The sequence below is a fragment of the Trematomus bernacchii genome, unplaced genomic scaffold (genome assembly GCF_902827165.1).
Source record: "Trematomus bernacchii unplaced genomic scaffold, fTreBer1.1, whole genome shotgun sequence".
Classification (NCBI taxonomy): Eukaryota; Metazoa; Chordata; class Actinopteri; order Perciformes; family Nototheniidae; genus Trematomus; species Trematomus bernacchii.
The window spans coordinates 14,708,312-14,723,176 of NW_022988050.1; the positions used below are offsets into that span (position 1 = coordinate 14,708,312).

At 41.5% G+C, this 14,865-nt stretch overlaps 1 protein-coding gene across 1 annotated transcript in view; it reads right to left on the minus strand.

Moving 5' to 3' along the window:
- The window catches only part of acsf2 (acyl-CoA synthetase family member 2), a 31,146-nt gene extending 18,765 nt beyond the window's left edge, over positions 1 to 12,381 (minus strand). The window contains exons 1-8 of the mRNA XM_034119819.1: positions 12,020 to 12,381; positions 8,470 to 8,665; positions 4,801 to 4,929; positions 3,992 to 4,045; positions 3,787 to 3,905; positions 2,790 to 2,952; positions 1,872 to 1,967; positions 776 to 927 (exon numbers count right to left, since the gene is read on the minus strand). Coding sequence (XP_033975710.1) covers positions 776 to 927; positions 1,872 to 1,967; positions 2,790 to 2,952; positions 3,787 to 3,905; positions 3,992 to 4,045; positions 4,801 to 4,929; positions 8,470 to 8,665; positions 12,020 to 12,138 — 1,028 coding nt within the window. The 5' untranslated portion in view covers positions 12,139 to 12,381. The remainder of the gene's footprint in view (positions 1 to 775; positions 928 to 1,871; positions 1,968 to 2,789; positions 2,953 to 3,786; positions 3,906 to 3,991; positions 4,046 to 4,800; positions 4,930 to 8,469; positions 8,666 to 12,019) is intronic.
- Between the last annotated feature and the right edge of the window lie 2,484 nt (positions 12,382 to 14,865).

A 14,865-nucleotide genomic window follows, 5' to 3' on the forward strand; every position in this document is an offset into this window, starting at 1 on the left:
CACCTGAATCTCCTCCTAGAGCACCATTGAGTTCTTTTTAACCAAATATCTCTCTGAGGGGCGTGGGGAGGGGCTCCTTATTTTCATCTAAAGTAACAGACCCAGAGTCAGCACTTCTGAAACAGGGCTGAAACAGAGGGGATTATGGGATGCTACAATGATCTGTTTGGTATTTGGAGCCAAACACTTCAGAGATATGTTTTGTATATATCTGAGACCTATAATATATTGATGAAAAATAGTATAATAGGGGACCTTTAAAGCTAGAGTTTGCCTACAAGTGATTCTTGTTGATTCTCTTCTCTTTGTACATGACTAAAAAACATGTGATATCTGATCTCCCTCAGGAACTTTCCATCTGTTAAGAATATCCGACACTAATGCATACCAGACTCAGCAGACGTGACCTCAAGCTGGAACAAACACAAGCTAAAGCATATTTCTCCAGCCCTCTAACCTTTCAGCATACAGCTTTCCAGATATTTGATTTTCTTTCAAATAAAAAATATATATGCAGATTATTTTTAGTGCACAACTGCTTCTTGCTTGCACTTTGCAGTTGGATCATTCCTAAATGTAAGCCAAAGAAGTCTGAAAACCGGTTCTCACAGCAGTTTTGAGAAAGAAAGGGGATTATTGTAAGCACGTTAAATCCTTTGTCAGGCAGTAACAGGATATTAAAGATCAAACAGCTTTCTGTCCTACTAATTTAATATAATCCTTTTTAAGACTCCAGAATACATGAATGGACCTGGCCAAGGATTGCTGACATTACCTTTCACTCTCCATAGCTGCTAAATTGGCCTTTCCATCGTACCCAGCGGAGGGAAAGACCACGGAGACGCCATGGACGGCCATACAGAGCCCCCCCCCCACAGAGCCGAAGCAGTGGTACAGAGGCACAGGCAGACAGATCCGGGTGTGAGGCTGAGGGACAATATCAGGAGGCAGAAGGGACATCATTAGGGAGGCAATTGAAAAAGAAGGAGGATGATGCATCATAATGTATTGATAAACTACCACCTGCTTGCTTGCTTGCAAAAGTATGTTTCTCCTTTATTATTTTAGACAAAAGTACACTATCAAATTTCCATCCACAGTTTGGAGAAGGCCCCTTTCCTGTTTCAACATAACAATGCACGTGTGCACTTTCAGATATGTTTTTCAAGGGTCTTGTGAAAGAACTTAAATGGCATTGTAACAGTATGTTTTCTTAATAACAACAGATCCAATGCATAGGTTAAAATCAACACTTTTTTTATTCATTTAAACAGCTGGTAACCGTTTTTAGAAAGCATTACTCAAACAGGGGAAATTATTCCTTTTTTGGGGCCTTTACTTAAAAATGGCAGACAAAAACATAAGAAAAATGTAAGTAAAGAATCCTGCTGATGAAATATATGAAGATTTATCTCTTTGAATGGTTTTTAATACAAGACTTCCTTATTTTCAACTAATTTCTTTCTATTTCATTTGTTACATTAAATGTATTACTATAATATAAAGGATAATGCTAATCAAATTCGGTATTTCCTTGTTGTTTACAACTAAATGAGTACAGTATATGTGGCAGCAGGACATTGTGTGTGTGGCTTATTGATGCCTTTTTCATATGTTTTGGATAATAGTGAAGCTATATGGTACAGAAAAGGAAATGTATCCAGTTTTGATACACACGCAATACTTGTAACTACTGTATGCACACATTTAGTGATGGTTGTGGTCCACTTATGGATATGGATGTTCAATCCAGAACTCCATCTATACCCTGCTATCATACTCCGAACCCCCTTCTGTTGACTTCAAATATGCTCACTGCTCAGAAGGCCTTAATTAAACTCTAAGATGATATATTGTGTGTAAAGACTCACCCTCCAGGTGTATCCCAGTCTCTTTCCAACGGAATAGGCATTGTTGACGATGTTGTGATGAGACAGCGTGGCTCCCTTTGGAGCTCCAGTTGTGCCCTGGTAACAGACATAATTACGGAAATAAATGAAAACCATAAAGCCATAAAAAGGTCTGATACTGTCCTTCAAGATGACTGATAGGCTTCTTGATTTCTCTATAAACATGGTGGAGCCTACCTTCAGTCAATGACAAATTGTATCTAAAGTGTGTTATTTTGTATTCTTAATAGCGTCACTTGATAGTTTGATCATTAGTATGACAAGTATATCACTTTGACCTTTGTCCTAATAGAAATAATAACTTTAAAGTAAAACCTTGCACACTGTAAAAGAATTGTGTTGCAAATTGTGGCCCTATATGCATTTCTATTTTATTAAGATAACATTTCAGCCCTCAGGCCTTCTATAGGTCAAAAATCATTATCTTGTAGAAGGCCTAAGGTCCGAAATGTCACCTGAATAAGAGAAATATTCAAATGTAGTACTGTGCAAAACCTTTTTTCTTACTTTTATGTGTACTTTTATGTGTAACGTGTCCAAAATGTGATCACAGTGCAACTTTTGTCAGTGTGCAAGCATTATATATCATGTCAAGGGCTAAAATATTCCCTGTTCAGTCTATATAAAGTTAGATCCAGTGTGCACTTTTTCCCAGGACATTCTGCCAGAAAGAAAGGAAACCTGGCATGTATTCAACATGTTTCAGCGTGCACTGACCCCAATGGGGCTCTTTGAATTTCCTTAAAAAGGTAAAGAATGCAGGAAAATGCTGAAAACAAATGATAGATGTATACAGCGAGGAGGGGCTAACTTAAAAACAGCAAATGACAATGCTACATACTATTGCTTTAAGGGCAGCAGGAGTTATGCAACCATTACCGAGGTGAACTGGATGTTTATGGGGTCGTCAAAGGACAGCTTCCTCTGCAGATCCTGGAGCTGCTGCATGTACTGGCTGCTGCCGGCCTGCATCACGTCCTCCAGGAGAAGCATACCTGGCTGCCGACTATCCACAACGATCACAGAGCGGAGGTCTGGGAGTCTGAGGGGAAACATACAGACAACATCTGGGTTAATGCTTTACAACTGAAGTGCTCCAAGGTACACAGCAATATTTAGTTGTCATATATATATAGTGTGTCCGGGATTGAGTCCTGGGCAACTTTGAAGGACTGCTTGTGCAGGAAACAACTTCTTAAATAATATTGAACAAACTGTGGGAAGTAAATTAGCAACTAAAATAAAATGCTTAAGATCTGGCAGTATCTCTGAAGAATCTTTAAACAACACTCACATGATTTAGCTATTTTTAACCACCATGTGTAGAAATGATATCTATGTGTATTACAGTGCTCCATAAGTTAAACCTAATCATACAAAAAGAGTCATTCAATACAAACTCAGCCAGACCTTCCACCAATACCATGGATTTAACTTGGTATGAAAAAATAACTATTAAAGTTAATGGACCTTGAATGTGGGTTTGATAGTGATGTATACTAAACAGAATTTAAGTTAAGCAAGATAACTAGTTAAGTAATTAATATTAGAAACTTATTTTTGGTGATTTATTATTTAGTTATTTGATAACTATTTACCATTTACTATTTACATTCACGTTACGAATTAGCCTTAGGGTTTTTGGGATGTCCAGTCAAAATTGTAACCAAATCCAGTGAAAAATAGACAATTATTTGTGGCCTGGAATACCCAGACTTCCAAAATGTAATAAATGCATAACAGAAAGTGCTATAAGATTTTGCGAGGTCTCATGAATTGTACAGTATAGAAGTTTTCACATGATTAATAATCCATAACTTGCAGGGAGTTCTCAGTGAGTGTACATGTTGGTACTGGTGAGCCCCAGCAGCTGTACCTGGCGCTCCTGATGTCTCCTGGGGTGGACGTCTCGATCTCTGGACATATCTGTCTCAGCATGTCACAGTACTTCTGAGTCCTGAACTCCGTAGGGCACACGATAGCTTTACACCCAACCTGTGGAGAGAGCAGCACATGATTCACTTTAATGTGAAACAGTCTCTGCGTGTCATAACAATAAAATGTATGTAAAAGTCGCCCACCTTCCGCAGTGCAAACTCCACTTCCTGCAGCTGGTACGCTGGGTTCACAGACACCTGTCGGGGGGAAACCATTAACAGTCGCTCATGTAGGCAGAAAATGAAGGTTTAGAGATTAAAATGGACCACAGCCAAAACTGTGACAATGTTAAGAACATAATGTACCACCACTTTGATGCGAATATTCCAGATCAACGTGTAAAATGTAATATTAATAAGGGAACACTTTTCCACTGCTTATGGGACTGCCCAAATATCAAAACATTTTGGAAAGATGAAAACTCTGTATTCTAAATCTTAATAACACCACATAATAAAATGACTGTTTAAAAAAAACCTTTCTCATTGTCTTGCCTTGGAGAAATTGACCTATGCTATAAAGGGAAATCCTGATGCCTTCTATAAAATATGAGAAAATCCTAACAGTTTTTGGAAAGGAACTAGTTACGACCTGGTCAATTAGTAGGCAATATATGATTGTGATGTAGCTTCCTGTCCAGCTTTGTAACAAGGTCCACTTACATTATTTGTAATCATTACTCATTAACAATAATGTAATAATCCTCATTTGTGACTCAACTAGTGAGTGTTTGTGGCAGCAGGAGAGTTTATGTTGAGTTCAACCAAAATGAACTACAGTGTGTGTGATCATGTTAATGATGTTGCTCATTGATGTTTTTTAAGATGAGCTCCAAGGCCGAGAGATAGAAGCTATAAAATCCTGCTGACAGCATTAACAAAGAGTAAGGTCACCGTCTCCCTAAACTCTTTATGCCTTCCTGTTAATGCACTACGCTGTGGCCTTGACCCACCAATATAATGCCAGCTCTGGCTGTGGCGAACTGGAACAGGATCCATTCGTAAGTGTTGGGACCCCACATGCCGAGCCGGTCTCCTTTCTGCAGCCCAAGAGCCAGCAGCCCGGCTGCAGCCTGATCCACCTGCAGAGAGAGGAGACAACATAATCAGGTTAAACGTGTCACTTTGAGAAAACACATGCAGCGATGCAAGTCCATCAAATAAAGATACACATTCTCAAGGGCGCTTTATTCAAAAGACTTTGGATTCCTTTGATACAATTCTTTGATGCATCATGTCACCAGTAAACTACAATTGATCCCGTATTAAAAAAAATATGAATTTTCTCTTAAAAAATGTTGTAGTTTAAAATGCATTAATGTTTAGGCACTAACACATTGTTTTAATGAATTAACAGCAGAGATGTTTCATGAAAGCTGCATTCTGATTATTATATTCCTGCTCTCTTTTTTGCAAGATTAACAGTATCACTTTTTAAGGTCACTGGGTGAAAGTTAACAAACTATACAGGACTGAACTGGCAGGTTATCTTGTTTCAGGTTGGATGTCGCCTCAACAACCTCCACCAATGGGAATCCACTATTTCACCTGAGCGCTGACACCCAGGGCAAAATCATTCCATACATTCTTGCAACTGCTCAAAGCGTGATTCCTTTGCATTCTAAGTGATGTATGAAGGCGCCTTGGAGCATATCAATAAGTTAACTAAACCCAGTTGGCATGGTTGTGATGATTTACATTTGATTAACCATTTAGTGGTTAATTGTATCTGCTAATTACTCATTGATGCATGGAAAGGCCTGCTTCCAGCTTCAATTGAGAGAGGGGAACAGGTTTGTACAGTTAGTAAAATGAGGTTAAAGGTTACTTTACAAATGTTTAACTGTAGAATGTAATTACAAGCATTTTGCAATTACTCTTTTCACTGGAGTTCAGGTGCTAAAATGTTATTGGTCTAGAGCAGGGGTAGCCAACACGGTGCCCGCGGGCACTTGGTCGCCCGCAGAGGCAACGTGAGTCGCCCGCGGGGCATGTTCTAAAAATAGCTCGCCAAGCAAATCCAAAATGTATAAAATACACAAAACAAAAAAGGAAATGTAATTAAAAGAATCTACCCTATGCATAAACGAAACCTAAATCATAGCGAACTCTATCTACTTACTACAACTCTATATCTATCTAACACCCCTCCTCCCCCCACCCCCAAAATTAATATCTACCAATCACGTTGATTTGCGGGACCAGCGTTGCAGTCTGGAAGAAAAGCAATGTGGCACCTCCCCGCTGATTTTCCTTCTGGCAGAATCTACACAACACATCAGCCCCATTGAACAGCCTATCATGCAGCCTATACAACACATGGGGGGCAGAGTTTTACTCTGTGTGTTGCAACTTGCATATCTTTATTGCACTTGACGCACACACACGCATGGCGTAATTTCCACCTGGGACAGGGGGGAAATGTCCCCCCCACTTTTCGAAATCCCGTTTGTGTCCCCCCACTTTAAAAATATGTTTATTATTTTTTTTTAACGCAAGCCGTCGGTCGCCACGGAGGAGCGAGACAGAGCGAGCGAGAGAGCTAGGGAGGGAGAGGGGGAGAGAGAGAGCGAGAGAGCTGGGGGGGGAGGGAGGGAGGGAGAGAGAGAGAGCTAGGGAGAGCATACCTTTATCTATTTAATATAGATAAAGTAAGAAATCATTCCAATGTGTATAGGACAGTAAAAAAAATCAAAAAACAGTTTGAAAGGGGAGTGATTAGTAAAATAAGCATACATAAAAAGAAAAAATGCTAACTAGGTAACATAAGATAAGAATAAACCAGTTTAAATGATTTGTTATTGGTTGTGATCATATTCTAAAGATGTTTGGATTATTGAAAAGTATACAGCTCTCTTTCATCTGAGTGTTGAGAGCTGTATCCATACATTCATGTTGTGCTCAAAGTGCTCCAGATTGATGCATTTCACTTCAACATTAAAAAATAATCTTCCTGGGGGTGCATGCCCCCCGACCCCCCTAGAGGAGGTGAGGACCCCCCTGGAGGAGGTGAGGCCCGTCCACCCCCAAATAAAGCAGGTTAAAATAATTAGATTGCATACATGTTCTTTTAGTAAACACTGCAAACGGGTCCCACAGACCCAAACAGCAAACAAAGGTTAAAGGTCAGCATATCATAATGTTAAAATGTGCTAAATATATACACCGCAAAAAAAGAAAAGTAAAAGTAGCCCCCGACTTGTTTTATTTTTTTAAAGTAGCCCTCACCCTAAAAAAGGTTGGTGACCCCTGGTCTAGAGTGAATGCTGTGGAATAGTTTGAGAAGGTGAAGCCATCCCCATAACTATCTATCACTTTTTATGAGTTGTACAATTATACCCTGATGGTGTAAACATTAACATTGAGAACAATGGCTGGGTGAACAGGTTTCTTAAAAAGGCACTCGGAAGTGGATAGCATCTACATCTTAAAGAGGTAGGCAATTATTTTAGAAGATTTTTTGTTTTTTTCCATGTACATTGAGGCAAATCTGCTTGTTGTAAGACATCCCAATGCAGTCTGCAGTTGTTATAATCAGGGGTGCACATAACTGGTACGCAGGTACGCATGCGCGGCAACAATCTGAAATGCGTACCGTCACTTGTGTCACAAAGCGCATTTGCGTACCGACGTAAATGTGAAGCTTTTCCAGAAGGCGGTTAGTTCACCGGACGAGAGTCGGTCAGACAGGGCTGCTGTTAACGTCGGTCTGTACAGCAGCCCTGCGCTAAAACAGCTGATCACAACGTTCACACGCTCCGCGGTCACGAAGCTCTGTACTCTACTACCACCAACCCCCCCCCCCCCCCCCCGTTGACAATCGCGAAGCGTTGTACTCCACTGACGCCCCCCCCCCCCCCCCCCGTTGACGATCGCGAAGCGCTGTACTCCACCCCCCCCCCCCCCCCCCCCCCCCCACCCCCGTTGACAATCGTCAGAAGTTGGAGTACCAAACACTGGGTTTTTCTCAATCGCGAGTACGCTTGCTTGGTAGCACATGTCTGCCGAGCATCTTGCTTCAGAAGCGAGGCAAGAATACTTCCTGCCATTCGGAAAACAAAGAGTGGAACAGGCTAGCAAGTGTGCAGGTGTGCGTCATATGAGAGGCCCCACCTTACATCTTCCGCCACAGATTTGGGGAAATTGGTCCGTGCGCAAAGCATTGTGGGGATTTTAAGACCGCGAAGTCTACTCATGTGAAGCCTCGATATTTCTCCAAACGGAGTACGCCGGGCTCGGTAGATTTCCAAGTATGCTGGAGATTGGAACAGTCCTTCGGCGGCACTCGATGACGTAGTATGCTTGAAATAGTGGCTCTGAAGCAGCTTTACTCGCGATTGAGAAACACCCACTGACTCCAGGTACTCATCTGAGTACCTCACTGAGAAAGTTGTGTGCACCCCTGGTTATAATGAGCCATAGTCAGAAGGGCTGCAGAATAAGAAAATAAAGCGGGGTGACATTGATGAACATTACTCCCAGGACTTCCATGTTTGGATTTAAGCACCAAGTGTAGGGTTCTGGGCCTTTTCTAAAAAAAGAAGCATTGCAAACAGGGCCACAATGTATTTGTTTCTTGGCATTCCAACATCCAACCTACAATTTGAGAAGAAAAAACTCACATCCTTCTGAAGCTGTGCGAAGGTTTTGCGGACTCCATCTTGCAGGAAGGCCACGGCCTCTCGGTCAGGGAAGCGCTCCACCGTCCTCAGCAGGGAGTCTCCTACCGTGGAGTGGAGCAGAGAGGTGGTGGTCGTGCCGTGGGCGTAGCTGGTGATGAGAGACGGGATGATGGGCGGGGAGTCCACATGGATGCCACTGCAGGGAAACACAATATATTTTTAGACACATGTTTTCTTAGTCGTCCATGTCAGTACGTAATACATTTGGACGGACAAAACAAGACATTTTAAGATGTTACCCAAGATTCAGAACAATTTCAATATTTTCTGATATTGTACAGACTAAACAACCAATCTATTAATTAAAAAATTATAATCAGCAGATTAGTCGATCATGAAGATATTAGTTTGCACAAATTAAATGTCTTTTATCTTTCTCTAACTAAACGAAGAAAACAAAAAAGTCTTGTTTGGGTCAAAAATGTAATAAATTGGATCCTCCCATTAGGTATATTTATGGGTAATTAATAAAAGTAATACTTACTCTTGATTATGATGTTGATTAAGTACGGATTTAATCCACTTTATATTATTAAAACTGTTCAAGACTTAATCAAAGAAAATGTGTATTTATTGTCAGGGCGCTAAAACTGAACAGCTTCCTTGTTGAAACCTCAACAAACCATTTCATCTCCTCTAGAAACTCATTTACAGGGGCTATCGTCAGCCGTTATAACGTTTAGTGACATAATAGTTTGTTGACCTGATAAGGGAGAAGTAAAATGATAAAGGTTTCCGCATGGGTTCAACTGGACTGTCAGTCCACCTTTCACACAGAAACACAATGACCCACAGGTTTCCGTGCAAAAGAACAACCTATTGAATATTTGTGAATAAATTATGAGAAATGAATAGCTCTTTAGGTTATTACAGGGCTGCACTGACTTGTAGTGTTCAAATTAAGGTATTTTTTGCATATCCAGATTTCCATTTGATTATTTTCTATTCTGTTAATTGCCATACACAATGTTAGCTAATCACAGTTGGTCGTAACAGTGAAAAAACTCACAAACGTATAACATGTGAATTAAGGCAGTGCCTTTTGTAAAGGGTCACGTGTTAAATAAAGGTTGTTAACCTCAAGTTTCTTACTCAATGGGTTTGATGCTGCGTTCACACCGGACGCGATGCGATGTTTGGGGGCGGCGCGATTACATGTAAAGTCAATGCAGAGACGCGGACGGACGCAAATTCGCTCCGACGGCGCGCATGAAGCGGTGGACGCGGCGCGAATCACGCGATTGAACGGTGCCGCGTTAAACGCGAGAGTTCAATTTTTTCAACTCGAGCGTCAAATTGACGTGACGCGTTCTCGCGGAAGCCAATCAGCGGTGAGGATCTCAGCCTGCCGTCACTGACGTTCAACCACACAACATCAGCCGTTAGCTGTTAGCAGTTAGCACACAGAGCTCACAGCTCCTCATATCTGTTCAGAAACTGGACAAAAGTTAAACAAGTACAAACCACAGACTGTCTGTGCCATGGCGAATACAGTCGCTGCTTTATTTATGTCTGTAGGCCGTTGTTATGAGTGTGGAATGAGCATATACAACGTTAGCTTAGCCTGGTCGACCCGATCTTCATTCAGAAAACAAGCATTTTAAAAGATTTTTCCTCTGCCGTCTGTCTGTAGACTTGTCAAAGCATTAATTCATGGTTTTTACTAAACGGTATCAGTATGTTGTTACTTCGGCATCATTTAGAAACGTGTATTACAATTTAATCACGGTAAAATATCTTCATGTTGTTGTAGTTGTAGCTCCCGAGCCAGCGCGTCTTTTTTTAATGATGCGAGTAAACACAGCTGGCAGCCGCGGTGAAACTCGAGCGTTTAGAGCGATGCGATAGGAGCGATTTAGTTATAATAAGGGTTAACATCCTGGGAAATGTAACACATTTACACGAAAGGGAAAACCCCAAAAAGCATAATATGGCATCTTTTAATAATACAATACATGCCTGCCAAATAATTAATTATAGCAAGTATCATTTACAATTTTAAAAGTCAAACTGGCAGGGGCAAAATCAAGTAATGGCTCTATTTTAAGGCTCAATCACAACAACCAGCACTACATGTGTACACACACTGTTGTGAGCAGTGCAACAGGATCAGGTTAATTGAGACAAAAAAGCAGTTGTGATGATAAATAATTATCTCTTCACTCAGTCCCGGCTTGTCCGGAAAACAATTATCTCTGGCAGAGAGGCAAAATGTGAATATGCTGCCAAACACTTTGACATTACATTTCCTCTGTGATACTGTAATGCTGCTTGAAATACTCTCTCTACATTGTCATACCAGCACAGCTTGCTGCAGTGTAAGGATGTCATCAACATTACATGTTCGAAGCTGATTATTATTAAGCTAATAAGGTGATTTATTGTTGCAAACAACTGTCACTATAATGTCAGGATGTATGTAGTGGCACCCTTATCTGTTTTGGGGCAACAGAGGTGTTTTGGCTAATGCAAGTTAATACTTTCTTGAACATTTGTAGTTCTAGTTACCCCTTAATGTGAATCTCCTTTAATCCAAAACACTTACAAATCCTTAAATTCTTTATCACAGGACAATTTTTTTCACTTAAAGTACCCATTGAAAAATAAATATGAAACATGCATCATTCTAAAACGCAATAATGTAACATTAAGTCATTATAACAATAAAGTAATAGAAGCTTTATTGTTACAATACAGTACAACCTAGTTGAGTGAAGTATAAAGTAAAATGGAGTACACTTAAGTAATTTAAGTTATTCATTACATGTACTATAATGCTCACAATTGTTAGTAACCTGACTGACATATTAGAGGGAATCATATTGTTTACATCATTTAAAAAAGTGTGCCTCTTGCGATTTAAACATTTCCTTTAGTCATATTGGGATTTGGGGGAAATCTTCTTTCTCTAGTGTTTGTATTACTGGAATCAAAATCAATGATTGTCTTTGTGATTCATGTTAATGTGATCAGCAGGCTGCAGGACTTACTGAATCAGTGCATTGAGTGGGTTGAAATTATTACAAGAATATAGCATAATCATCTGAATACCTGCACAACAGGAGATAGAAACAATGTAAGAATTTGTATTTTGCATTTAGTCTCCTGTGGGGGACTGCAAAACAACATGCTGGTGCTTCTTTAAACTCCTCCAACATTATTTTTACTTCTGCTTATTATTTATAACATACCAAATAAATAGAAGAGGAATGTATGTTTATACAATGTTGTGTCAAGATTGTGCAAAGCATTTATGAGTAGGTCATCATTTTGTAGATTTGAGTTGTGACAATCATGACTTTTCAAAGCACATTTTTTTACATAATCATAAAAAAAGAGAACGTTTATTAAGGAATACATGGTTTATAATGACACAAGAGGAAAGTATCATTGGGTACTTAAAAATCTTTCTCGCTTGAGCAGCCACAAAGAGAGAGAAATCTTGACTGAGCATTATTCCTATTATTTATCACGACATGATGTATCTCACCGACTCGCTGCAGGCAGGGCTGGATGATGCGTCCATGGTCTCTGCAAAAGTTTAAAAGATCTTGAAAAGCCACTGTTGCTCCGAAGAGTCTGTGAACACAGCACAATCTTTGGGATCATTGTGTGCAGATGCAGATCACCGCGCCCCTGAACACAACACTTGAGCAGATTTCCACACTCCGTAAACAGAGAAGTTATCCAGAAGGACTTCCTGTGCACCGCTGGAGAGAACCACACTGACTGGAAACACTGGGAAAGTCTCTCTTCTCAGTTAATCTGCAGCTTTTAGCCCCCTGCTCGGACCTTGATCCTTTACCTTTCACACAATTGCTGTGAGAGCATCAGTCCTGTCCTGCTGGTGGAGCGCTGCAATGCAGGAAGACAAGTCTCAGCAATTAGATGCACACCCTGACAGCTACGCAGTAGTGTAAACAAGTACTTGATTGCAATTTTGAGGGACTTGTACTTTAAATCAAACAAACATAGATGAGAGTGTAAAATATAGTTACAATTAAAGGTGGGGTAGGTAATTTTGGAGAAACCACCTCGAGATCGCTAGAATTTGAAAATACACAGAAAAAATCTGCCACTTCCTAACGGGCCGTCTCCACGGCAGCGTTAACAAAATCTTGGAGGTGGGCGTATCTGAAGCTTGGGGATTTTTTTGCGATCAACCAATCACATGAATCTCCCGCCCGCGACATACGAAGCCAAAAAGCCCGAAGTAAACTGGATATAAACTCCCCAAAACAGGCGAAAACATACCACTGTCTCTGCCACCTCCCTCCATGCCTGGCTCCTCCGGTTTATATCCCGGTAGGTCTGGTCATAAAGCACCGGGTGATTGATTCGCTACCGCTAATTTCTCCTCCATTTTTTGGAATATGAGGAAATGATCTGCGGTATGTCTCTCCCAGCATACACGCCGTTTGATTGGCTAGAGCTTGAACTGTCAGATTTGCGTACACGGGATTTGATTGGCTGACGCTTCCTCCTCAGCTTCAAAAGTTGAACATTGTTCAACTTTGGATCTTGAAAATCCTGAGAATCTCCGCTCGCCTGCCCACAATGCATTTCGGCGAAAGCGAAAAAAAGTGACGTCACCCCATTCAAAGTGAATGGGCAGAAGCGTTTCAAGATTTTTTAACGCTGCCGTGGAGACGGCCCGTTATGCTGCGTTCACACCGGACGCGATGCGACTATTCGCTTCGCTCTAACGGGCCGTCTCCACGGCAGCGTTAAAAAAATCTTGGAGGTGGGCGTATCTGAAGCTTGGGGATTTTTTTGCGATCAACCAATCACATGAATCTCCCGCCCGCGACATACGAAGCCAAAAAGCCCGAAGTAAACTGGATATAAACTCCCCAAAACAGGCGAAAACATACCACTGTCTCTGCCACCTCCCTCCATGCCTGGCTCCTCCGGTTTATATCCCGGTAGGTCTGGTCATAAAGCACCGGGTGATTGATTCGCTACCGCTAATTTCTCCTCCATTTTTTGGAATATGAGGAAATGATCTGCGGTATGTCTCTCCCAGCATACACGCCGTTTGATTGGCTAGAGCTTGAACTGTCAGATTTGCGTACACGGGATTTGATTGGCTGACGCTTCCTCCTCAGCTTCAAAAGTTGAACATTGTTCAACTTTGGATCTTGAAAATCCTGAGAATCTCCGCTCGCCTGCCCACAATGCATTTCGGCGAAAGCGAAAAAAAGTGACGTCACCCCATTCAAAGTGAATGGGCAGAAGCGTTTCAAGATTTTTTAACGCTGCCGTGGAGACGGCCCGTAATCGCTCCTATCGCATCGCTCTAAACGCTGGAGGTTCACCGCGGCTGCCAGCTGTGTTTACTCGCATCATTCAAACAAGACGCGCTGGCTCGGGAGCTACAACTACAACAAATGAACATATTTTACCGTGATTAAATTGTAATACACGTTTCTAAATGATGCCGAAGTAACAACATACTGATACCGGTTAGTAACAACCATGAATTAATGCTTTGACAAGTCTGCAGACAAGACGGCAGGCAAAACACCTTTTAAAATGCTTGTTTTCTGAATGAAGATCGGGTCGACCAGGCTAAGCTAACGTTGTATATGCTCATTCCACACTCATAACAACGGCCTACAGACATAAATAAGCAGCGACTGTATTCACCATGGCACAGACAGTCTGTGGTTTGTACTTGTTTAACTTTTGTCCAGTTGCTGAACGGATATGAGGAGCTGTGAGCTCTGTGTGCTAACTGCTAACAGCTAACGGCTGATGTTGTGTGGTTGAACGTCAGTGACGGCGGCTGAGATCCTCACCGCTGATTGGCTTCCGCGAGAACGCGTCACGTGAATTTGACGCTCGAGTTGAAAAAATTGAACTCTCGCGTTTAACGCGGTACCGTTCAATCGCCTCAATCGTGTGATTCGCGCTGCGTCCACCGCTTCATGCGCGCCGTCGGAGCGAATTCGCGTCTGTCCACGTCTCTGCATTGACTTTACATGTAATCGCGCCGCCCCCAAACGTCGCATCGCGTCCGGTGTGAACACAGCATTACAGAGCCCCTCTTCCAACACACACGAACGCGCAGTCGCGCACATGACCAATGAGGACACGAGATAAGTTTGTGCCCCGATGGAAGGCTGACAGGCAGGTAGGCCATCCAGTTATTTTAGCCGGGCCGGCTAAAATGATTGGTCGTACTTTTTACAGTACTACGGCTTCCACAGATGACATTTTTTTATGGATTTTTTGTCAAAGCACTTAAGATATTCATTGCTATCGGGATGTTAAGAGCATTCCATGGAATATAACAAAAAGTGTATCTCGAGCCGGTTTCTCAAACTTACCTAC